At 36.7% G+C, this 24,509-nt stretch overlaps 1 protein-coding gene across 1 annotated transcript in view; it reads right to left on the minus strand.

Moving 5' to 3' along the window:
- Positions 1-676: 676 nt before the first annotated feature.
- CENPF (centromere protein F) overlaps positions 677-24,509 on the minus strand; it is a 41,056-nt gene continuing 17,223 nt past the window's right edge. The window contains exons 9-19 of the mRNA XM_051614367.1: positions 23,475-23,597; positions 19,370-19,505; positions 15,174-18,610; positions 11,320-13,596; positions 10,615-10,767; positions 9,400-9,576; positions 8,503-8,664; positions 6,748-6,934; positions 5,596-6,072; positions 3,392-3,582; positions 677-969 (exon numbers count right to left, since the gene is read on the minus strand). Coding sequence (XP_051470327.1) covers positions 757-969; positions 3,392-3,582; positions 5,596-6,072; positions 6,748-6,934; positions 8,503-8,664; positions 9,400-9,576; positions 10,615-10,767; positions 11,320-13,596; positions 15,174-18,610; positions 19,370-19,505; positions 23,475-23,597 — 7,533 coding nt within the window. The 3' untranslated portion in view covers positions 677-756. The remainder of the gene's footprint in view (positions 970-3,391; positions 3,583-5,595; positions 6,073-6,747; positions 6,935-8,502; positions 8,665-9,399; positions 9,577-10,614; positions 10,768-11,319; positions 13,597-15,173; positions 18,611-19,369; positions 19,506-23,474; positions 23,598-24,509) is intronic.

Consider the following 24,509-nt stretch of genomic DNA (forward strand, 5'->3'; position numbering starts at 1 on the left):
GCATAGGCAAGCATAAGGAATAAGAATTATTGGAAAGTAATTTCTGTTCAGTTGGATAATGACTGATTTAGTTCATGTCACAGAAGTGCTCTGTCCTACTGAGCAAGCCAAATTAAACCTTTGAAATCAACAAGTACAAGCTTGTTGTGATGAGTTTATTTAATCCTAAATTCAAATGCACTATCATGAACTAGATGCAGTTATTTTCTTATACTGATGATACCAGAATCTTAAATGCTATTAATCCTATTTCCAGGTGAGTTATCAACTTCTGGGATCACAGCTTACATCTGATTTTATATGTAGTTTTGTACTTAAAAATGAAGTCACTGCTTCATTTTGAACCATCCAACAGTTTGCCTCATTTTCCCCAGAACCTAGTATTTTTAGAGACACTCAGGTGAGTTTAGTTTCCATTTGTAAATCAACCTGTGGTACACAGAAAAAAGGCAACAAGAACAACTGCATGGCAACATGTACCCCACTTTTTCCATGGGCTAATTTTTAACAGATTTATGAAGAATTATTTACAAAAAATTCTACAAAACATCAATTACATCAATTCCTTGGTTATAATTCCACAAGATTGAGTGACTATTGGTATTAGTAAATATTCAAGAACAAGCTCTGGAGAACCCATATATTGTTAATCATTGGATAAGGGAAAACGGTGCCCTCCAAATAGTTCTGATATTTATTTCACTAACTGGTTTTTGATCATCAGATATTCTGAGTTTTTATTAGGTCCACACAGCTTTACTGGACCTTACAATTTTCTTTTTGCTCATCTTCCTGCTCAGGTAGTCCTTGTTCATTTAGATAATTTTTGGCTTTGTGCAGCATTTGACTCTCCCCAGGATTATCAGGGAGAGTTTTTGCAGATTGCTTGTACAGGCAAAGTGGTGACCTTGAAGGAGATTTCATTAGTGGAAAAGCTGATCCTGCTTGAGACTGCTGTTCATCATTTACCTGTAACACAAAGAAAAAGATCCTGTTTTACTGGTAATGGAAAGCCATATTAGCTTTCTGCAGTCAAAACACTCACTACAAAAGACAAAATCTTGGGAATTTACGAAAAACTATAAACCTACATATTGAAAACATTAAAAAAATAAAAAATTGAAGACATTTATGGCTTTGAATATACAATACAGTGAGACTTGCTATCAATCATTTTGGTGTAGTATAAAATGGAATATCTGTATCCTGGATTAAGCTGCCAAGCTATTTGCTAGAAGCAGAAAAAAGCTAAACCAGGAACATACAGTACTCTTAATCTGTTTACTAAGGTACCAGGTATTGTTTACTGAGAACTATATTTCATTTTTCCTGTACATATTTTGCAAACATAAAACATAGTTGTCACTTTTTGCTGACATCTGGACAGAAACCACTGCTTTCACATTTTAACTGATGTGCAGTCAAAGCACTCAATTTAAATTCTACATTAATATCACATAGAAAAGTGAATACATTTGCATATGAAAATTACAGGGTACATTTTAAACACCTTGGGAAATTTACAACAGTTTGAAACTGGGTGTCTGAAATGAAGCACATATATATGATCCTGTCAAAGAGAGGGCAAGAAGGCTTATTTCACTTTTAAAATAGAACACACCATTTACTGTATTAATATAAAGCATGAAATAACACGCTTTGATGGTTTCAGCAAATGATGAAACAACATTATGATCAATTCCTCCAGAAATTCCCAGATATACCTCATCTTGAAACAAAACCCATATATCCAGCAATCGCTAAGGGACAAGGGCACAAACTCCTGGAACTGATGACATCTGCATCTTTATACTTGGGCAAAAAAAACAACTCTGAATTTTGAACTTCTCTTATATTGTTGAAAGTAAGGAGTAGCTGTCCTTCAACCTAGACAACACAAGCTTAGGCAAAGAGAAGGACTGTTTGGGAAATCCCTCTCTCAGTTAAATTGAAAACAATTTATAGCAGATTACTTGTTATTTGCTGTAACCTTGACTATGGTCAGGAAGAGCCTACAACAAGCTTAGACTATGCCGGCAGGTGAGTACTACACCACCTTCTGCTGCCAGGGCTTCTTTTTTTCCTTTGCACTACTGAGTTTCTTTACAAGCAACATCCTCCATTTGTTTATAATGTTACAGGAAAACATACATAAATGAATGTAAATAAAACTTATTGGCATCACTTAATGAAACAGTAATAAAACATTGCCTCTAGGTAATGTCTGTAAGAAGCAGCACATTTTCACAAGCAGGGTAACTAACCCCTGAAACAACACTTTAAAATACAGATTTCTGAGTTCTACACATCAGTACAAATTATGGCTCTGATCTGACTCACTGATGGTACTTTCTGGCCTCAAAATCCACATATCTGCTAAACTGTGTGGCTCTTACCTTTACATACTTTTGCTATCTTGCCAACATGCCTTATGTGCTAACACAAACTACCTATATTTTTAAAAAAACACAAACAAACAAACAATAAACAACCACCAACCAAAAGTTATCTTGCCTTATGGCATCGCTTTTGGCTGGAGGCAGGCTCCTCTGATTGCCAAGAGTGTGCTTTTGTGTAACCTGGCAAACTGGAAGAAAATTTTCTAGTCGTATGCTTCTGTGTAGCCTTCATGTAAAGAAGTATCAATATATAGTAACTATTGCTCAGCTTGAGATTGCATGGTTAAAAACGCAGGAGATTTCAGACAAGTATATGTTTATTTCTGTTCTAGAGCTGGAACATTTTTTATAGCTCCAAAGTATTTGCATCAGCTTAGAAAGAATGTCGTATTCTGATGTACTGTGAAACATTAAGCAGTGTGTCATACAACTGGAAACACAAAGTTAATATAAACTTCAGTTACTAAATTTTTTTAAATAAAAGTCAGCTTTCAAAACCTAACTCTGTTCCCTATGTACATGTTTAACAGCCTCTCAAGTATCTGTAGTTATTTTATAGCATATTGAATCTGTAATTCCAAGAAAAGTTGTTAGCAGAAAGCCTTAAGTGTCAACTCAGACTCTCAGGAGATTAATTCTTTTGCTGTTTTCTTTTTCTGAAACCTAAGAAACCCCAGCATAAGGAATATCTGGTCTTTAGTATCCATTGTAAGAAAGTGAAAATATACCTGTATTTAATTTACATTTCTCAATGGGTTTTGCTATGAAGTCACAAATTACATCACAGGAACAATTAGCAGATTGCTAGCATGGTCAAGACCTCTGTCATGTTTTAGTGATTCAGCATTTATATTCTCATCTTCACTGTATTGCTGAGAAATGTAAAAGAATGATGATATGTCCTCAAACTTACTTGGCAAGATGAATACATTTGCTGAATGTAGTAGTTTTCCCCATGGCTTTCATACCCGGATTTTTTTTTTTAAACTTACCTTTTGTGGTTTGCTGCCACCAGGTGTTGAACAGGAGCGCTCACCAAGGTTATCTGGTCCGCATTTTGGTACATCTTGTGCAGGCAAAAGCAATTTCTCACTTGGGAAAATTAGATGAGGACTTCTTAGATTTATGGCTGTTCTACATAAAATGTAAGGGCTCACCTTTCCAGTGGGGATATCAGCAAACCCTGAAAAATAAACAACTTCTATTAAAACCAACTAAACAAGTTACACTTCCTTAAATGGATCTTGTCTTGTTTTTCATAGCAGGGATAAAAATAGTTGATTATAAGAAATAATTTGTTCTACTGAGGAAAATGAATCAAAAGGACTGGTGAACAGATCTTGTGTATTCTAGAATTCATATTCAAGCCCTGGAGACTGTAGAAAAGGTACAAAAATAATTTTATATCAAAGATTTTCAAACAAGTGTTTGCTCTATTTCTTTACAGGTATGTTATTATCTGGAGAATTATTTCAGTCTGAAAATATATACTGGTTTTACAAGAAACAACACTGACATGAGATTCCTGATATTTCTTATTTTTCTCTGCTTAGAACCCTAGTGTTATAGATTGTCTATTATCTCTCTATTTAGCCTAAATTTCAAACATTAACTGGCACATATGTCATCAGAACAGCTGTATTTCCAGAAACATAATAATGCTTGTAAGAAAATGAAAGGCAAGTGACATGCAGACTTAGAAATCTTTCCTTCTGGGAGTGATCACTGAAGTTGAGGCAATTCAGCATATCTATGCCTTGTCCTTTAATAATTGCAATTGCTTTTCTTACAAAGGGGTACTCAATATGTAGTTGAAGGCAACATATTTTTCAAGCTCTGATTTGTTCTGTCTTCCCACTTACTTTCTGCTACAGTGAACCCTTATAAGGAAGATCTGATTGATTTCATTGCATTCATAGCAGAACGAAACTGAACACTCAAAGATGTTAATATGTTACTGCTGTGGGCAAGACAGTTTTGACTCAGATAATTTTAGTTGATGTAATGTATTGCCAATTAACGCACTTTTAAATACTGGTTCTGGTCTTGAAAGAAATAAAAGCACATAAATAAGCAAGCACTTGGGGAAAACACCTCAGCTTCCCTACAGATCCCTCTCCTGCCCAGTTTCTGGTCTCTAATTGCCTTGCTGCATGCTACACTTTCAGAGTTGATGGAAGCACAGAAGATGGGGGTCAGATCCTGCTCCTTGTTTTTAATTCAATGGCTCAATCAAGGAGGAACCCACTGGCTGTAGTCCCTCTAGGGTTGTTGTTCCTCCTCTGTCTCCTCTCAGCTCTCCTTGGGCTGCCTGCCAGCTCCTGCCCATGCTCAGGCTGCCACCACACCCCTCAGCCTCATGCCCTGCTCAGTAGGATACTTAGCTTCACCATTATTCCTGTCCCTCCAGCCCTAGTTGTTTTTCCTTTAGCTCTTTCTTACTCATACTGGAAGAATAGGATGCCATCCAGAGGGACCTTGACAGGCTTGAGAAGTGGGCCCAAGCCAACCAATGAAGTTCAACAAAGCCAAGTACAAGGTCCTGCATATGAACCAGGGCAATCCCAAGCACAGTCACAGGCTGGCCAGAGAATGAATTGAGAATAGCCATGAGGAAAAGAACTTGGGGGTGTTGGTTGATGAGAAGTTCATCATGAGCTGGCCATGTGTACTTGAAAGCCAACTATAACCAATGGCTGCATCAAAAGAAGCATGGCCAGCAGGTCAAGGGAGGTGATTCTCCCCCTCTGCCTAACTCTTGTGTGACCCCACCTAAAGTATGATGTCCAGTTCTGGAGCCCCCAACACAAGAAGGACATGGAGTTCTTGGAGTCAGTCCAGAGGGCCACAAGAATTCTCAGAAGGCTGGAGCACCTCTCCTACAAGGATAGGCTGAGAAAGTTGGGGCGGTTCAGCCCGAAAAAGAGAAGGCCCAGGGAAGACTTACAGCAGCCTTCCGGTACCTGAAGGGGGCCTACAAGAAAGCTGGGAAGGGACTTTTTACACCACAGCTCCACAAACAGTAACTTGACACTAACTGACATATCTCCCATTGAGTACTTTCAGCTTTCATTGTCACCAAAAATGTTTGCATAATCACTTACTAAACCAGAATAAAACTACTTCAGCAAAAGAGAAAAAAAAACCACTCTGTTATGAACAGAGAATGTTTGCCTTTATAAAACACTATAAATACCTTTTTTCACTATGTCTGGAAGCCCATCTGGCTCATAGTCTGTGTCTTCCTGATCCAGCAGATTTTGACAGAAATTATCCTTCCTTTTTTTTTTGGATGAAACCTCTGGCATAGGGGATCTTGGTTCTCCGTTATCTTTCCCGTTGTCCTCGTATCTCTGTCTTTTACTTGAAAGCTTAACAGTATCTTCATCTGGCCTCATCTCTTTGACAGACTGACTGCTCCCTGCTGATGAGTCATCCAAATTCAGCAAAGGATTGCTGACAGCATCACTTGTTTGCTGTTTCAGCTGAGCACCCAACAAACTGACTTGTGTTTTTAGCATCTCGTTTGCTTCCTCTAGTTTATCATACTTAACAATTAGAGAGCAGTATTTTGCCAAGGTCTCATTTACTTCTCTGGTTTTCACTTCTACAGATTCCTGTAATTCTTTCAGTTTTAACTTCAGTTCTTCTGTAATGGCATTCTCATCAGCACCTTTCAAAGCAAAATACCATTATTCATGTAAGTGACAAAATTATGCATATTTAAGAATTGATAATGCAATGCTCATACATCATCTCATTACTTATATATATTCTATAACTGTGGAACTATAAAAAAGTGACTGTGTAACAATGAGTAATATGTTAGACATAGCAATGTATTAGCTAAATAGAGAACAAATATGCAAAATTTAAAGACTCCTTGACCAGTGCACGGACAAACATTTTTCCTGTCATTTTGCAACTTCTGAACACACAAGTTTGTACCCCGAACTTTCCCTAAGTGCTATTCACAGTGCATCTCATGAGGTGAAGCATGAGAAGCAGAGGGCAAAGCTTGCTAGAAAATGATAAAAGAACTTGTAGACAAAATTTAGTTATTAAGAAAAACACTCCCCTTCTTCCCTAAGTCACTTTTAACTACAAAAAAGTATTTAAAATGTATATTCACAATCCAGACTTGCCTCTGATACTTTAAGAGAACAAGAATGAACTAGATTTTGAAAACATTTGACACATTGTACTTTTGTTCACAAACTTGTTTATACCAGGGCTAGGAATCATGCTCTGTATAAGAGCATTTGCAAATTGACATTTTAGGGAAAAAAAGTTTTACAAAATAATGATCTTCCAAGAAAGCATTAAGGTTAAATCTAGATTCAGTTACCTTCTTTCTTGTACTTTGACATAGATAGATTTTTCTTCTTTAATAGTTCGTCACATTCAACTAGTTGTTTCTGCAACATTTCCTTTTCCTTTTCCATTTGCTTACAGGATTTCATCCACAGCTGCACTTTACTGTGGGCAAATTCATTTTCCTCCTTCAGTTGAACTACAATGTTAGTATTATCAGCCTACAAAATAAGAACTGCAGTTATTACACCAGAAACATAATTCTTCCATTTAAACACTACAATGTCAAATGGAAGCTCAACTGTTCCTCGATATTAGCTGTAGAACAGGGTTGTAATGTATACTTGTTTGCTTGTTTTCATACAACTTTGTTACAGCAGCTCCTTTACTTCAGGAATATGAAATTCCTCTTACTAGATGGGTGCATACAGGTGATTAACTCAGCAAAAAACCCAAGAATTCAAATGCCAATAAGGGAGACTTTCTGCCTTCAGATATACCAACGAATTACAAATGTCCAGGTTATTGATGTTTAGCCTAGCAGCCTACCTATGAGAAAGCTGTGTGAACTCTGAGGAACTAGTTCTTTTTTCACCTGTTATCACTTCATCAACGTGACCTAAGAAAGTGCTGCTTTCCAGGTAACAGATTTCAAACCAACACTGTAAATTTTAAAAGTGCTTTCTCCTAGTCCGAGTCTTCTTTATTCTTCTCGCCATCTCTGATTACTCTCATTACTACAGAGGCAAGGTAACACAGCCCTACTTTGTACTCTTAAATTACAGCTCAAAAATGCCACTCTGAGTGGCATCGGATCATTCATTTCCACCCAGACCCACTGTCCTGGGCTGCTCCCTGCTCATCTGGTCTCGTGCCAACCTGTGTGCAAACATCACACAGCGAGCACAGCTGGAAACCTTGTATGCTACATTTTCACTACCACAGGCACTGTCTTCTGTCACTGGCACATATTCTGTAGTACTGTATTGTTGGAACGCTGGTATTAAACAAATTATCACCACAGTGGTGGGCCCTACAGAATAAAAGACTGGAGAGCAAGATGAACGTATTGCAATTCAATGTTTAGTTGCAAGTAAGCAGAATTGACTGTGTTTCTTCAAGAGCGCATTTAAAGAGATACAGAAATACTCATTCTCAAGTGGGAGTATACAGCTGGAGCCAGCATTCAATCACAGACAGAACCACACCAAAAAAAAAAAAAAAGGTTAAACTTCACCTGTGCTACTAGAAAGCAAAGCAAACTTATCTAGAACTGTTTCCAGCTATCAGTTGTTCACAGTATGTGGAGCTCATATTCTATCATCAATAAGAATAGTTTTGTCATTTGGAGAATTACCATTTCCCACAACTAGCTAATGACGATTCTATACAAAGGGAATTGAATCAAGAGCAATGTATCAAGACTAATGCTTGACAGAACATGGTATCTTTTATCACCAAAGCAATTCACAAACAGAAAGCAGAGGCACTGCAAAGTCTCTGCATATATTCCAACCACACTATAAACCCAGGTGTAATGTACAATGTAGGCAACAGACTGCTGTGTTTAATATCACATGAACCAATTCTGGCATACGTAACAATTTTTCCAATGCAGATGAATAGTAAAAATAGTTTCATCCATGCTCTGTCCTCTCCTTAGTAAAAAAAAGGCTGTATTAAAGTCAAGCCAAAATTCTGGAGCACTGTTTCCCAATCCTGCATGTACTTTACATGTGCCTTGGGTATCATGTAACTGGTAATGCTTGCATTTTATTTTTTTTCTTACCTTAAGTTTTAGGAGTTCTTCTGAGGCTTGGTTAGCTTCTTTAAGGCAATTATTTAGTTTTTCTTCATTCAACTTCAAACACTCAATTTCCAATTTTTGTGAGGTAATAAAGTGCTCCAGTGAATCAATCTTATCTTGACAGGCCTTAACTTCAACCTCATTCTAGATAAAGAAAATGTGCCTAATTATTGTGATACTAAAAAGGACATGGAGTTGTATTTTAAAGATGTATATAAGAACATATCACAGCCCATTGGAATTCCACAAATTTGCTTCCTATGTTTCAAGAAGTTTTAAACCAAAAGAGCAATTTGTCTCAAATATGTATTTTGAACACCAGAATCTTACCTCTAAGAAGTCTGCCATTAGAAGGTCCTTATATTTTACTATAAATTGCACTTAAATTTACTTTATATTCATAAGAATGAAAATTATTGAGAAATAATAATAGTAAATTGCATCCCTGTGTCCTACTGGCTTCAAGAATATATTCATGGACAGAATTTTCTGCAGATACGATGATGGCTATTTCTGTACAGCATGATGCATTTCCAACAAACTCACCCTTGCATTCTAAAGTGATTGATCTTTCTTCCCCCTTCCTACCAAAATAACCATTTCCCAGACTAGAACATTCTGTTCCTTTCCCCTTTTCAAATAGTCCCAGATACATTACATATACACTTAACACTTAACTCTGAGGTAAGTTCACCTTCCACTGCTTGGTATATGGAAAAAGTTAATCAAACACTTACAGAGTTCCAAGGTAAGTTTTATAGAGTTTGGAAATGTTGTTAGTAAAGACAATTTCTGTTGCAATAGGATCAGCAAAATTTCATAAAATACATACAAGTTATTACAACTTCACAGCACCATTCTTCCCATTTTCTGATTTACCTTTTGGTTTGCTTCTGTCAGAGCATCCTGATGCTCTTTCTCTGCTTGAAGTAGTCTGTTTTGGTATTCTGATATTTCTCTTTGCATTTCACTTTCTTTTTCTTGTCGTTCCTTCTGGATTATCTCCAAACTCTTAGTCAGTTCATTGTTCATTGTTACAGTTAGATGCAGCTGAATCTGTAAACAGCGATAATACATTATTTGGTATTTAGAATTTTGTCAATGGAGACGACCTATTAAACTATCTGACTTTACACCTGAGACTCCTTTGAATTTCCTACACACTCTAGTTAAAAAATAGAACATCTGACCACAAAAGGCAGGATAGGAGGCAAAGGAGGGTCATCTAAAAAGAAACAATATGATTTGGGGGGTATGCTTAGTGCAAGTTTGCCAACACTGTTAAATCTAGCAGCACTGTCAAAATCAAAGATTAACCTCCCCAGATGTTGCTCCCTCTGAGAGTGACCTGAGAGGTTAAGAGTCTCTTTATTCATCCTCTTTAAGATGACAACACTTTCTAAGCATTTTCATTTTGATTCACTTTTATAAATACTTTTTGGGCAGCTGGCCTGTATTTCTATACAAGATTTCTGAAAGTTGCAGAAATCTCTTGTTTTCCCACTCAAAGTCCTCAATGCCACAACAGAAAAAAGGCCCTGGTCATAAAATTTTGTCAATAATGTTAGTAGGTCAGAAGACCACTTAAGAGGATCTAAACATATAATACTGTTCACAAATAAGACCTACAGTTGTCTAGATGGTAAAACATTCTTTAAGAATTAAATATGAAAAACTTAAAAACAAAGACTAATATAGTTTCTTCCTTGACTTTGTCCTGAAAGTACTTTAACACTACTGAAACACTGAAAGTAGTTTAGTTTCAAAATAAACTTGAGAGATGTTACATTTTTTATATAGCATTCTAAGACTGATGATTCAATGCCTGTAGTAGAGAATTTCTTGGCACTGAAAGATTTCTAGATATCCACCTGTGGCCTTTACACCAAAAAAATATAGTTTAGAAAGAAGGAAGAGGGGAAAGCTATTCACTAGTCCTTCTATCTCCAAAAAGAACATTAAATTTTTTGAAATTTGGAAGCAAGAGCCTCTGGTACTGCACACTAGCACAGCTCTCTTTACCAGCCTCCACACATTTACTCTACTTGAACATCTGGCCTTGAACATAGAAATATTACACATGGAGTAACTAACTTTGTTCTTTTTGTACTGTTCTTGAATAAGTTGCATTTCTTCAGCAAGCTTGCTTCTTTCTGTAGTAAATTCTTCCTGTAATTTGGAAATCTTCTGGTCAGCATCAGTAAGCGTGCCTTGCAGCTCAGTAAGACTTTCAGTCAGTTCATCTACCTGCAATTAAATTTTCCAGAATTATTTTTAATACAAGTGTCATGACCTCCACAGAGGTCTTACCCAAAACAAGCAGTTTTTAAGATGGGTTATTTTATTCCCATAGCTGGTCCAACTCCTAGCAAGAGTCACAACAGGCTAGTGCTGTTTTCACATGGCAAGTGTCCTATTGTTGTTTCATTTTCTTTTGAGCTCCCCAAGTACTTATTCTTGATATAAAAACTCACCCAATACTAAATTGTTTTTCCTCTTTTTTTTTTCTACAGGAAAGAGGAAATTATCCTGCATTATTTGATTACTTAAACTTCTATGCCTACTTTCAAGCAACCTTCCCATTCATCCTACACTAAAAAGGTCAAATTTCCAGCTCAGTAACTTCAATGCAAACTTATGATTGCATTGAAAACATAGTTTTAAAAATAGAAGGCTTACAGTAAAAGTTTGATATTTAAGTTATTTTAAGATATAATTTATTAAGGAAGTGGAAAGCCCAGAGGATATTTTATGCTCACTCCTTCAGAGGGAACTTGACCCTAACGGAAATGGTATTACCTCTTTACGTAAAATGTTCTTTTCAGAAAGTGTAAAATCCAGTTCCTTCTCAAGGTCCTTATAAGACACTTTTAGAACGTTCAGGATATCTGTGAAGGTTTCATTATCAGACAAATGTTGCTCCTTCACCTTCAACTCGGCAATCAAATTCTGCAGCCTTTCTTTTTCCTGTTCGTGATCATGTTGCACGCGTGTGAGCTGTAAAGACAGCTCCTCTGTTTCTTTCACCTGCTTTTGAAAAGCACTATTTTCTTGCACCTTTTCGTTGAGTTTTTGTTTACAATCCATCAGTTCTTGAACAAGTACTTCCCTTGTTTGATCCAGTTTGATATTTTCGGTTTTTATTTCCTGACATTCCTGTAATAGTATTGTTCTATCTTGCTCAAGACCAGCCACCTGATTAATCAAGACTTGCTCTTTTGCTCTAGCATCTGCTTCCTCCTTGCAAGAAAACTCTAATTTCTCACTTAGATCTTTCAGCTCAGATTTCAGCAATACCACAGTGTTTTCAAACTCATTCTTGATTTGCGTAATTTCTTTCTCCTTCTCTTCTAACAGTTTTGCTGTAGTCAAGTTCAGAGACTCTAGTTCAAGGATTCTGTCTTGTTTTTCTTTTGAATCTTTAACCAAACACTCCTTTTGTGAGGTGAGGACATCAATTTGTGAGTTAAAACACCTCAGCTTTTCAGCCATCTCTTCCATCTCCATTGTTAATGTCTCTGCCTCTTCTTTAGCAGTCTCCGACTGAACAACTGCATCTTCTAAATTTTTTTCTGACATCTCCAATTCTCTTTCAAGCCTCTCTATTTTATCTAGAAGAGAGTCAGCTTTCCGTTCACTCTCTTTCAGTTTTTCAGCAATGTGGTGCTTTTTCTTCTCATCCGATTCAATCTTTACTTTCAGCTTCTCAATTCCATATCGCATTTGGTCTACTTCATTCTGTGCTGAGTTAAGTCTAGCAGCAAGTTCGCCTTTTTCCATTAACAAGCTTTCCAAAGATCTAGAAAGCTTTGAATTTTCCATTTCTGATGAACTTAATTTACTCTGCATCATTTCTGACTCTCTTACAAGCAGCTCTTTCTCCTCATTCAAATGTGCTGCTTTGTTTTGGAGTTCTTCTTTTTCCAAGGTGAAAGACACAGTGTCCTTTTCCAAACTTTGCAACTTCTGCAGAAGATTATTTTTCTCATTTGATAATTGACTTAAATCAGATTTTGCAGCCTCAAGCAGATTTGTTTGTGTCCTCACTTCACACTCTAATCTTCTAATGAATTCAGTAGAATCCAGCTTAGTTGACTCTAGCTCTTTTAATTTCTCTTGTAACTTCTGGTAATTCTGATCCAGTTCTTTTTTATTTTCAGACAAACCACTCAGTTCTTGGCCAATATGGTCTCTCTCAGCTGTGACTGAAACAAGGTGCTCTTGAAAGGCAGAAATAGTTTTGAGGTGAACTTCCCTCTCCCTTTCTAATTGCTGACATCTTGCCTGAAGCATTTCAATATCATTTTCTATGAACAAGGCATGGTTCTCAGTATTAAATTGCTCAGAATTTGGCTTCCTCTGTTCCTTTTCAGCCGCAAGAAATTGTTCATGACAAACTCTCTTGGTCATTTCTACATCATCCAATGTGTCTGCTGCATTAGACAATCTAACTTTATATATCTCCAGCTCAGACTTTACTTTCTCAGGTTCTTTATCCAGTGGCACTACCCCAAGAGATAACTGGTGATTATTGACAGATTCCAGATTTTCCTTTATGCCACAGTTATCTTCCTTAATTACTGCAGCTTCCTCCAGTTCTACAAAAGCTGAGCTCTTTGGAGTAAGTTGTACATTCTCCAAGTTCAGCTCTGAGTTAAGCTTAACTTTCATCAGTAAGTCAACATGTTTATGGCTTTCTTCTTTCTCATAGATCGGATTTAAATTTTCATTAGCTTGTTGTTTTGCATCCTCCTGAAGGTTTTCACTGGTTATTTGATTTTCACGGAAATTCTCTGCCCTCAAAAGCATATTACTTTTGGAAAATGACAGTGAACTGGCATGGTCTGAAGAGCTGGTTATTTTTCCTGCTGTATTTCTACAGTCGTGTTCTCCAGAAATCTTTTCAGCATAATCTTCCATTACTCTTGCTTCAGAGTTCTCAGTTACATTTTCACACAGAGAGGTATATCCTACAGCCATTTTCCCAGTGGAGATTCGTTTAGGTTTACTGCTTTTCAGTCCTGCATTTTCAATCACTCCTAATTGATAAGAACTATTGTTTTCTTGTTCAGTGTTCTGTAACGGTTAAGAAACAATCCATTAAAAAAAGGAAAAGTATTTATATAAGAAAAAAAACAAGCTGAGTTTTAAAAGTTTTCATAAATTAGTAAAGCTCCTCCTCTTATGTGAAGTAAATAGATAGCATCCTTCTCTACTTCAGAATCTGACTTCTTACGGAAATGATTTACAGTTATTTATATACACATGTATCTTTGACCAAAAGGTTTTAAAGATTCTGAGGGAGAAACTTCAGCCAAATTTACTGAGAGACCAAGTGCAAAAATATTATATGTCTCTATATTTTGGGAAAATAGTTGTCAATGTAACAAAGTAAAAAAATATTACTATCACTAATAAGGGAAAGGTTTACTGCTCACCTTCTATTAGACAATAGAGAAACTTCAAGGGACACAAGCCCAAGTCCTCAAACAATCTCTTTTCCAAGTTACCACTGCCTGTCAGAGCTGGGCTCACATTTGGCGTCACTTGATTTTCTCATTTGAAACAATAAAAATGAGTAATTTCAAATCCTGAGGATTCTGAAAAAAAGCTGGGTCTGAAGGAAACACCTGAATTATCTTTATTGAGTACTTAATCTTAAAAAAGCTCCAGCTACGTATGGTAAGATCAGTATTTCTTCCTTCAAGTGTCAGTCTATTAGTGTGGATGCTCTATGCAAATTGCAAGCAGAGCATAAAAGTGAAAGATTTTCTCTTCTGTGAGAACAGTTGGCTCGGTGTTGCACAGCTGGCCAAAATGCAGAGCTTTAAGATGCTCTGACCGTGCAAGCAGTGTTAAACTTGATTTCTGAGTCTATGTTGACTGGACACGGGAGGCCACTTGCACGAGACTTAATGGGCAAAACTGCAATTCTCACAAGCAGAAAATGCACCTGCTAATTTATTTTTACAGGGAATTAGTTTAATACACTGTATGCAAGAATTAAACTGGTTTTCCCTCCATTTTGAGTGAAATTTTGATTTTGCCTCTCCTTAAAATACTGGCAAAATCTAGTTCACTGGTTGCCTGCCACCTACAGCACTGAAAAAAAGACAAAGCTGGCTCCCAGATTTCTTGTTCCCTTAGGTATTGTGAAGGAATTCCAGCTGAAATGAAAATTAATTGTTCTGCTATCAGCTCGTTCTGTTTTGCTGTTAACGGTACTGAAAGGAATTAGAGGTGTGGAAGCACTCCTAGTTTGCTTGTCCCACTAAGGAACATAGGAATAGACTGTGTTAAATCAGAGATCCAAACTTATAAGCACAGCAGAGATACATTCAGTGTATGCACACCCACTAACACTGCAGGATCCATGCTGATACAGACATGAAAGAAAACCAAGCAAGCAGTGCAGAGTATTACACAGCTCTAACAGACTAAACTTGCTGGTTTTGTCATCATTTGTTATCTCTCATGATCTCTGTGATGCATAAACCAGAACTCAAGGTATGGATTACTTTCTACTTTCTCTAAAAACCAGTACTATCTCTGAGGGACACAATTCTAACATACTTCATTTCAAAATTGAAGTTTGGCTTACCATGAATCAAAGAGTTTACATAAAACTGGTTTGCATTATAGCAATTACTTACATTTTCAATATCCGTGCACAGCAGTGAATGAGAACTTAAGTCAAGTACTTGTAGTTGGAATCTTGCTGCTTCCAGCTCCAAAGACAGATTCTCAGCTTGTTTTTTTTCCACTGCCAGTTTGTACTCCATCTCCATAGTCATGCTATTTAGTTTCTGCTGCCATTCTTCCTTGTCAGATAGATTCTGCTGTTTTAAATGATCTATTTCTTCTCTTTCAGAAAGTATAACTTTTTTAAGTTCTTGTATTTCCTCATTTTTCATATTCTCTTGAATGTGAAATTGGTCTTCAAGCACTTTGATAGCCTTCTCATATGTCTGACACAGCATCTGAAGTTCTTCAATTCTACTCTCAAGGTTAGATTTTCCAGGAGTAATAGTCCTCGGCTCTCTAATAGAGTCCAATTTGTGATCATTATGACAATTTTCACTCAAAACTTCTGTTGCACCTTCTGGAATTACTTCTGCAGAACTGTCCAGCTGATTGATTTCCTCTGTCCATTTGCATGTACCACTGTTAAAAGAATCAGCCACCTCACTTACTTCTACAAAACAGGGGCTTTCAAACAGATCTGAGGAAGAAACCATGGACTTAGTTTCATCTAATTTAAACAGCATGTCATTTTGGCTAGAAGATAGTGGCACTCTCATTGAATCTATATGAACTTTGCTCAAACTTGTCGACAATGCAGAATTTTCTGCCTTCAGTATTTCAATACAAGACTGTAGCTCAGATATCTTTGATCTCATAGTGCAGTGTTGTTCATATAATTTCATATGCTCGTTCTGGAAAGACAAAAGCTTCTCCCTTACTTCAGCAAAATGTATTTTAACTTCCTTCCTGGACAATTTTAAATTGTCATAGTCAGAAGTAGGTCCAGTATTGCATTCTTTAAGCCTAAATGACAGTTCCTTATTATCAAAATACATTCTCGGATCGTTATCACTTTGATCCATAACTTCCTCAGGAAAAACAGCTTTCTCAGCTTTTAAATTTTTATCTGCATTCATTATGTTCTCTTCCTCCTCTGCCACTTTATTAATACCTTTGATGCCATTGATTTTTGAGTCTTTAAATTCAGAGGTTAATACAATGTTCTCACACATTTTCTCAAGTGCCCTCAGGTTGTCTATCGTTACCTGGAAAGAGGATGCCAGCACAACAGATGAATAACTTTCATCCTTTCCTCTTTTGTCACAATTCTGGGAAACACTATCAAAATTATACTCCAATGAGTGGCCACCTTCATCTAATACTGCAAGTGGAGAATGTGAAGTTTTCAGTTCTTTAACAGATAGTAGTTCTTGCTGCAGTCTCTCTTTCTCTCTCTCACTTTTCTCAAGTTCTGCTTTCATGCCTTTTAAAGCAGTCTCCAGTTGCATCACTTCTAACCTGTGGTTCTCTAGGGAGAGTTCTCTGTCCTCAAAATCCATTTGAAGAAGCTCAAGTTTAACTTGGTATTTATTCAGCTCAGCATCCTTTTCTTCCATGGACTTCCTCAGCTGTTCTGAATAGAGCCTCTGTTCACCACTAACATGACACATTAGAGGTTCACTTTTTGGTTCTAGTTTCTCTCCCAGTTGCTCCTTGTCATGAAATAAAATACCACATTTCTCTTGCATTGTATTTTGCATTCCCCTGACATTTAGTATTTCCTGTCTTAAACAGTTAAGCTTCATAGAAGGTGCATGTTGAATACTGGAAAATTCTGACTGCAGTTGTTGAAGTTCTTGAACCAAATCCTTTTTTATTTCTTCTGAGGCAATTAGTTTATGTAAAATATCTTTATTCTCCCTAAATACCCGTTTCTCTTGTTCTAATTTTGCTTTGATTTCCTCAAATTCAATTGTCTGCTCTCTCAGAACACCCATTATGTTTGCATTTTCTTCTTCCATTGATTTATACTTTCCTTGCAAAATTTTAAGCTCTGTTTTGATTTCTTCAGTTCTTGATTCAATAAGTTGTCTTTCCTCCTTGTGCTTTCTGGACATTTCAGAAATTATTTCTTCCCTTTCCTTTAAACTATCAGAAATATTTTTATTTGCTTCCAGTAAAGTGATTTGCTCTTGTTCTAAAACGCTGCTTAAATGCCTAAGGGTTGCATTTTCTTTAACAAGTTCTTCAATTTTTTTGCTATAGGCACTAATCATTGAAGACATGTCCTTCTTCTCTGAATCCCATGTTTCGGACATGAGCTTCAGCTGTCTTACTGAATCTTCCAGCAATTTATTATTGATCTTTAAGTTCTGAAACTCAGCTTGCTGGCTTTTTAATCTCTCATTAAGAGTCTGCAGTTGCATGTCCTTTTCCTCAAGAATAGCTAAAGTGTTCTCAACTAATTTCTGATGTGCTGAAGTATCTTCTTGCAAGTTACTAATGTGCTGTTTAGTTTCAGTCACAAAACTTTCATGCATCTGCTCTGCATTAAATAATGTTTCTTCTGCTTGACCCTTTATTTGCAGTAAGTCTTCATACTGCTGCTGTTGATGTGAATTCAGCTGCTTTTGAGCCACTAAGGAAGTCTCAAGAGAAGAAACCTGATCTTGTAAGATGGCCACATCCTTAGTTTTTTCTGCTTCTAGAAGAGCTCTTGCCTCTCTGTGATCCTCAGCAATAGAGCTATTTGCTGCAAGTTGTGTATTATCTAAAACAGTTTTATCCTGACCACTTTGTGAATTAACTTCTACATCTCTGGTAATTTCTGAAGTATCTTTTGCTTTTACAAGACAACAGATTTTTTCATATTCACCAAGCAGATCATTGTAACACTGCTCCCTTTGCAGTCCTTCACTTGCTGCTAATTGTAACTTTTCCTCTAGTTCACCAACTTGGTTGGTAAGCTGAAACATTTTACAGGACATATTGTCTATCTCTTTACAGTACTTTCTATCAGAACATTCTGCTTGCTGCTGAAGTTCATTAAAAGCTTTCTTTAGTTCTTCTAATTCTGCATTTTTATGTTCCAGCATGTCTTTAAGTTCTCTTATCTCTGTGCTTTTCCTGTCACTTTCAGTTTCCAGCATTCTGAGTTTCTCACTATGTTCATGATTTTTGATTTGCTGACTTTGAAGGGAACTCTCCAAGTCATTAATATGAGTCAGCATAACTTCCTTTTCAGACTTAAGTATATTTATAAGATTATTATTTTCAGTTTTCCATTGAGAAAAAGCAGTAGCCTCTTTTTGCAATTCTTCACATTCTCTCTGCTTGACTCCAAGGAGCCTCTGCAAAGCTTCTGATTCTTCCTCCATTTTACTTATCTTACAGTTTTGGTCTTCAATATGGTTTTCTTTTTCCTTGAGCAGGTCTTGGGTAGAATCTTGTTGCTTTTCCATGTCAGCCAAAGCTATTTTCAGCTTCTCCAGCAGAAGGGAGCTCTCCTGCTTTTCAAATTTCTCTTCAAGTAACTTCAGTTCTGCTTCCTGAAAAATATTCTTATCTGTAAAAGAAAATACCATCAAATCTTTGCCAGTCAATACTGACAATTCTACCGAAAATTTTCTAGATGAAACTTTACTACTTAGTTTTAGTGCTTGCAATTCCCATTTTAGTGCAAAGCATCACTCTCAAGTTTTCTCACCGGATAAAGGATTGTTGGTATCAACTTAGGTTACCGAACACTGTGTAAATTTCCACTCTGTTGTCTGACACATGTCTGCACTCCAAGCAGGTGAGTCCATACTTCACAGGTGTAATTACCTGTTGTTTCTGTGTCTCATTTTCACCAAATTTTTATATAAAGTTTGGTTTTTTTACAGGACAGGTCACATTCCAGCAGAACTACGAAGTACATTTCAACTCAATTCCTAAAAACAAAGACTGAAAGCAGGACTCAACTACTAGTGGTTATGTAACATTTTCTTACCTTTTTTTTTTTTTTTTTTCAAAATCTGTGAAACACATAAAATAATTACAAAACAGAAGTTTTATGGTTAAAATACATTCTACACAATTCAGCTTGCTGACAAGTTCAGTACACTTTGATCCATTTCCAAACTGTGCATTTTCAGGAACTGCATATGTTCATAGCCAAAAATTAATTTCCATTTAGGACAAACTTTATGTTGGTTGAAAACACTAATTGTATCTCACAGTGAAAACCCTCTAATCTAATTCACTGTGAAACTTACAGGACTGTTGGCAACATACATTATTAAACACGCAACAGGAGTTCTGCATATTTAAATATGTAACTCACTTTTCATCTCTTCTGCAAAATTCTGGCTCTGCTTTAGAGACTGCTTCATCATATTTAGTTCTTCTTCAAGTTGGTGGATCTCTTGCAATTTTTTCTCGAGTTCGCAGTCAAGAAGGTTTTTCTCCTGCTTCACTTTCTGAAACAAAGCCAAGTAAGACCATATTTCATGTGAATTGTCAAGAAGATAAAAGAGTTCCATTCATATAAACCAAAAGAAAGATATTCCATTAGGGCCTATTAAGTCTCTGGGCACGTAAACTTGCAAGCATAAGCTGAACTACTCTTAAGAATAGCTGACAGCATGTGAGAGATGCTCATAGCATAGCATGGCCCTTGTTTGCATAGAACAAACAGTTCCACATGATCTGCCCCAAACAGATTGAGACAGGACAGGACATAACCTACAAAATCCAAGTTGATGAAATTAGGCACTTTCCCAAAGCAAGAAAGGAAACAAATCCCTGCAATGGCATCAAAATTAACAAGAAATACATGGATAGAATTTCACTTACCATCTCATGTAGAGAGTGGTTTTCTGTCCATTGAACATCATCATGTCAACACTAGTAAATTTTTCTTTAGAAGTGCTTACTCTTCGGAGGGTTGTTTTGCTGTTAAGAGTATTTTCTTCCAAATAAATTGTGGTTCAAAAACCAAAAACCTCCCACACAAGCAAAACTATCTAAGTGCATTGCATCTAGGAAGCCAAGTGAAAGGATTTTTTTTAAGGAAACTAATCCTTTTTCTCCAAACTCTTGTGTCACTGGACAACAGATGGCATGGCACTGGCATGGCCCAATTGGAAACAGCCCTCAATTATTCATCCTTCATCCATTTACTACTAGCAGATGGGCAGCAATTCACAAAAGCCAAGCTCAAGAAATGCAAGGGTCTGGATGGAAAAAATTAAAAGCTTGCTGGCACGGCAGTCTTGTTTTTGCAACAACATAAATAAATCACCCTCAGAACATGATTAAAATTGTCACTGTCACTAACAGTTCCCTTCTATTCACAGCCTTCCCTACCCACACTTTTAAAAAAAAGAATCCAGTCACATAAAAATTTCAAGGAAGAAAGTTTTCTATTAATGACTTGATACAAACATTTCCAATAAGCAGCACTCAGCAAAACCTGGGAACCCATTATTTAATGGACTAATTATCTGATAGCAGTTAGCCATTGACACTTCCCAAAGCTATAAGCAAAAGAATTATTTTGGGTTTAACCCAGTTATTGGTTCTACTTACAGATTGTTTTAGTTGAGTTAGCCATTCTGGGATTGTCCCTTGAAAAAGCAAAACTAAACCAAAGCAAATTTCAGAACCTATATACAGGTAGCACTGTTATTCTGGAGAAACTCTTCATGGGGCAGGTTTACAAGCAGTTTAGTAACAGATTGACCAATTTTTCCAAGAATAAACATGGGCTTGCTTGTGCCATCAAAATGTAAATCGTGTGCTAAAATTCAAAAACCACTAAACTATTGAGATATCACCACTGAAAAGCTTAGTAGTCTTTTGACTAAACATAACCAATATGTCTCACAACTGTCTCTGGTTTGCAGCTTTTCTTGAACAGCAGTCTTACTGTACAGTAAGGACTACACACAGCAGTGGATTAACTTTCATGAAACAACTGTATTCTCCACTGCATAGTTAGATCATTAGAGTAAAATTGCAACCACCTCCATTTAATACAGAGATTCCAATCTCCCTCTTATTTGTTTTTCCTTTTTTGCCATAAAAAACATCCATTGACGACAAAGCCTCCAAGACTTTGAAACAATTCCATGCAATTTTTTGCATTATACATATTTCTGAGTGAGGAAGACAAGCCATGCCTTAAGTTCTGCTGACATATACAATGCATTCTCTTGTGCATGTCTTAAGATAGAGAGAACTTTAGTGTTACTCATTTCCTCAAATATCACAATCTTCCCCAGATTAAGCTTATTTATAAATGTATTGATCATGTTCTAATATAACATCACTGTTAGCAGGTGTTCCATTGTCTGGCCAAGATCATAGAATCATAGAATCATAGGGATTGGAAGGGACCTCGAAAGATCATCTAGTCCAACCCCCCTGCCAGAGCAGGGTCACCTAGAGCACATCACACAGGAAGGAGTCCAGGCGGGTTTTGAATGTCTCCAGTGAAGAAGACTCCACAACCTCTCTGGGCAGCCTGTTCCAGTGCTCTGTCACTCTCACAGTAAAAAATTTTTTTCTGATATTCACCTTAAACCTCCTATGCTCCAATTTGTATCCATTACTCCTTGTCCTATCACTGGTCATCACTGAAAAAAGCTTAACTCCATCTTCTTGACACTCACCCTTTACGTATTTGTAAACACTGATGAGGTCACCCCTCAGTCTCCTTTTCTCCAAACTAAAGAGACCCAGCTCTCTCAGCCTTTCCTCATAAGGGAGATGTTCCACTCCCTTAATCATCTTTGTGGCTCTGCACTGGACTAAATATGAAGAACAAACCTGACTCCAGTTACAGCCTAGTAAGATGTATACAAAACTGGCAGATAAAATTCAGCACTCCCAGGAACTTGAAGGAAAAAATGCTGTTTCCACAATGTGATATCAAAAAACTGTATCAGCTCTAACCTCGCTCTATAATTTCAAAGCCAGAAAGGGCGTGAACTCACAATAACCTATATAAACTATCTTCTTTTTTTTCTTTTTTTTTTTTTTTCTTGAAGGGGTAGGGGGGGCTAAAACTATGAAATATTACATCAGGAATGTGCAGAAGCTTGATGGAGGCTTTCTTCCTCTGGGATACATTAGAAGAAGAAAAATTATCTTGATTAGTCTTACCACTGGAAGACACCAGTTCAATTTATTTACTAGATAGGTTTCAAGGACCACTATCTGGCATTGAGGCCAAGTGACCTGGAACAGCCTGTATATGTACAACTAAAGTCTTTTGTCTTCCAAAACAGGTGGCTCTAACCAAAGCATTTGCTGGGAGTGCTCCCAGGCTCATGTGAACTCCCAAACTGTGCCTGGGAATTGCAAGAAAGAGTGCTAGTCAGCTGGGCCAAAGCCACACAAATGCTGTTCTAACAATTAACAGTATAAATAGTCACATTCTAATTCCTGGGAATGTTCCCAGACATTTAAATCTACCAGCATGAATGTACCTAAAGTTTCTCAATATACTAACACTGTACCAACATTTGTGCTGATCTGAACAAAATCCACTATTTTATTTTAAATTTGTTCATAGAATTTTGACAGGTACATTTTTGACAGGAATTATGCCAGGTTATTTTTTATCTGTTCATGACAACAGGCAACAAACAAAATTAAAGTGTTTAAATAAAATAAACTAGGACATGAATTACACAAGTATTGAGCTCTCTTTCTTTTCTACCTCTGATTCTCCAAATAAAGGATAATAGTTGCATTGAGAGGTCTCTAGTGGCACAACTCTGACAATTTCATCAAGTGTAGCTGCCCTAATTGCCACCAAAGCAAAACAATATAACTGAGAAGACAAAGGAGACATTAAAGTGAGAAGATTTCTGCATGTGTGAATATGGTAACATCCAAAGACTTATCTGAATTTATTTTCATTTGAGGAAAAGTTTTTACAGCAGTGTATATTTGTTGGACTATCCTTCTAAGAAAAATGTATTTAAGAAAAAAAAAAAAAAGAGTTTATAGTAAGTCTTTGCATGGAATCTCTGTGTCAGTGTGCATCAAGACAGTAGCCAACTATTCTAGAATTCATTTTTAAAGTCAAATGAGAATTAATATATTTTTATTTCAGGACAAAGAGCAAGAATTTCTTCAAACAAAAATCTATTTTTTATAAAAGATAAGTCCAGGATGAACTAGAACCATATCAGCAGCACTACAGCAATGAATTCCAACCAGGCAGCCAATTCCACAAATTGCGTTAAACTACATAACATTAGTGAAGACTTCATTTTGTGTTACAACTGAGATACGTTATTGAAATAATCCATAAAAGTGTTCAAAGATTGCTTGTGGGAAAATACACTATGTGAGCAAATGCTCAACAGTACTAGTGTTTACAGGTTGCCAATTTATGCTAATAAATCCATCAACTACTCCTCTGCATTGGTTACCTCAAAGCTTCTTGTCAAATCAGTTTCCTTAGTTTGGGCAGCTAATAAAGCCAGCTCAGCTCTGGACAGCTTCTGGGTGAGGTCACTGTTACCACGTTCCAAGTGTCGTTTCACTGCCATTACCTGTAACAGTGTTGAAAATTAACATTGTATTCACAGCCATATATAACTTTTTTTTTTTTAAACTCCCGTTCTTGAACGCCAACATTCTATTACAAAATAAAATTGCATTATTTTATCCCATCAAGAACCTAAGGTTGCTTTACTGCAGTTTAGAAAATAGCTGCTTATTGCCTTTTACACTCCTTTGCCTCTGACCAGAAAGACAGTCTCTAAAATACATATATTTCTAGATTATCTGAAATTGGATTAATACATTCAGCTTGCAGCTACATCACCACAATGATATCTGTAGGATACAAATGAAATTGGGAATGTAATGGCCTTTTTGCTAAGCTATGAGAATCAGAAAATTAGGATCATAACAACCCTTACTGTTCCACTGGCATAGATTTTATAAAAACTGAACAGGTTTTACCTCTTTTGAAATAGTGCTATAATGCTCCAGATTTAAAAGGAAGGAAATGCCACTATCAAGTCAAAAAAGAAAAGGAAAAGAGGTCTATTCTGAGGTCATTAGGTAATAAACTATCTTTCTTAGAGAAAGAACCAAAAGGCACCTGTTTTTCTCTCTATGAAATCAATTTCTTCAGCAAGCGTGTACAAAAAAGTGTGCATATAAAGAAACCTCCACTGAAAACATTTGACTGAAAGTATTCCCACAGCTATATTTCTAAAATAAAACAAGCCTGCAGGAAAGCTGTTGTCAGTTCTAGAAATGCTGCTTCAGTTCAGCCTGCCTACTAATGGGGCTTCTGAATAAAACTCCCAAAAACTTGTGGCCCTTTCTAGAAATTAACTTAGCTCTGATGCTTTATGGCTACTCTCGAGTTTTTGTGAAGCTTTGAAACATTCCTCTTTTCTGGTCACGCACCCTTCAGGTTTGTGCTACTTTCTAACTTCTTAAAAATTGTG

This window comes from Apus apus, chromosome 3 (assembly GCF_020740795.1).
Source record: "Apus apus isolate bApuApu2 chromosome 3, bApuApu2.pri.cur, whole genome shotgun sequence".
NCBI lineage: Eukaryota > Metazoa > Chordata > Aves > Apodiformes > Apodidae > Apus > Apus apus.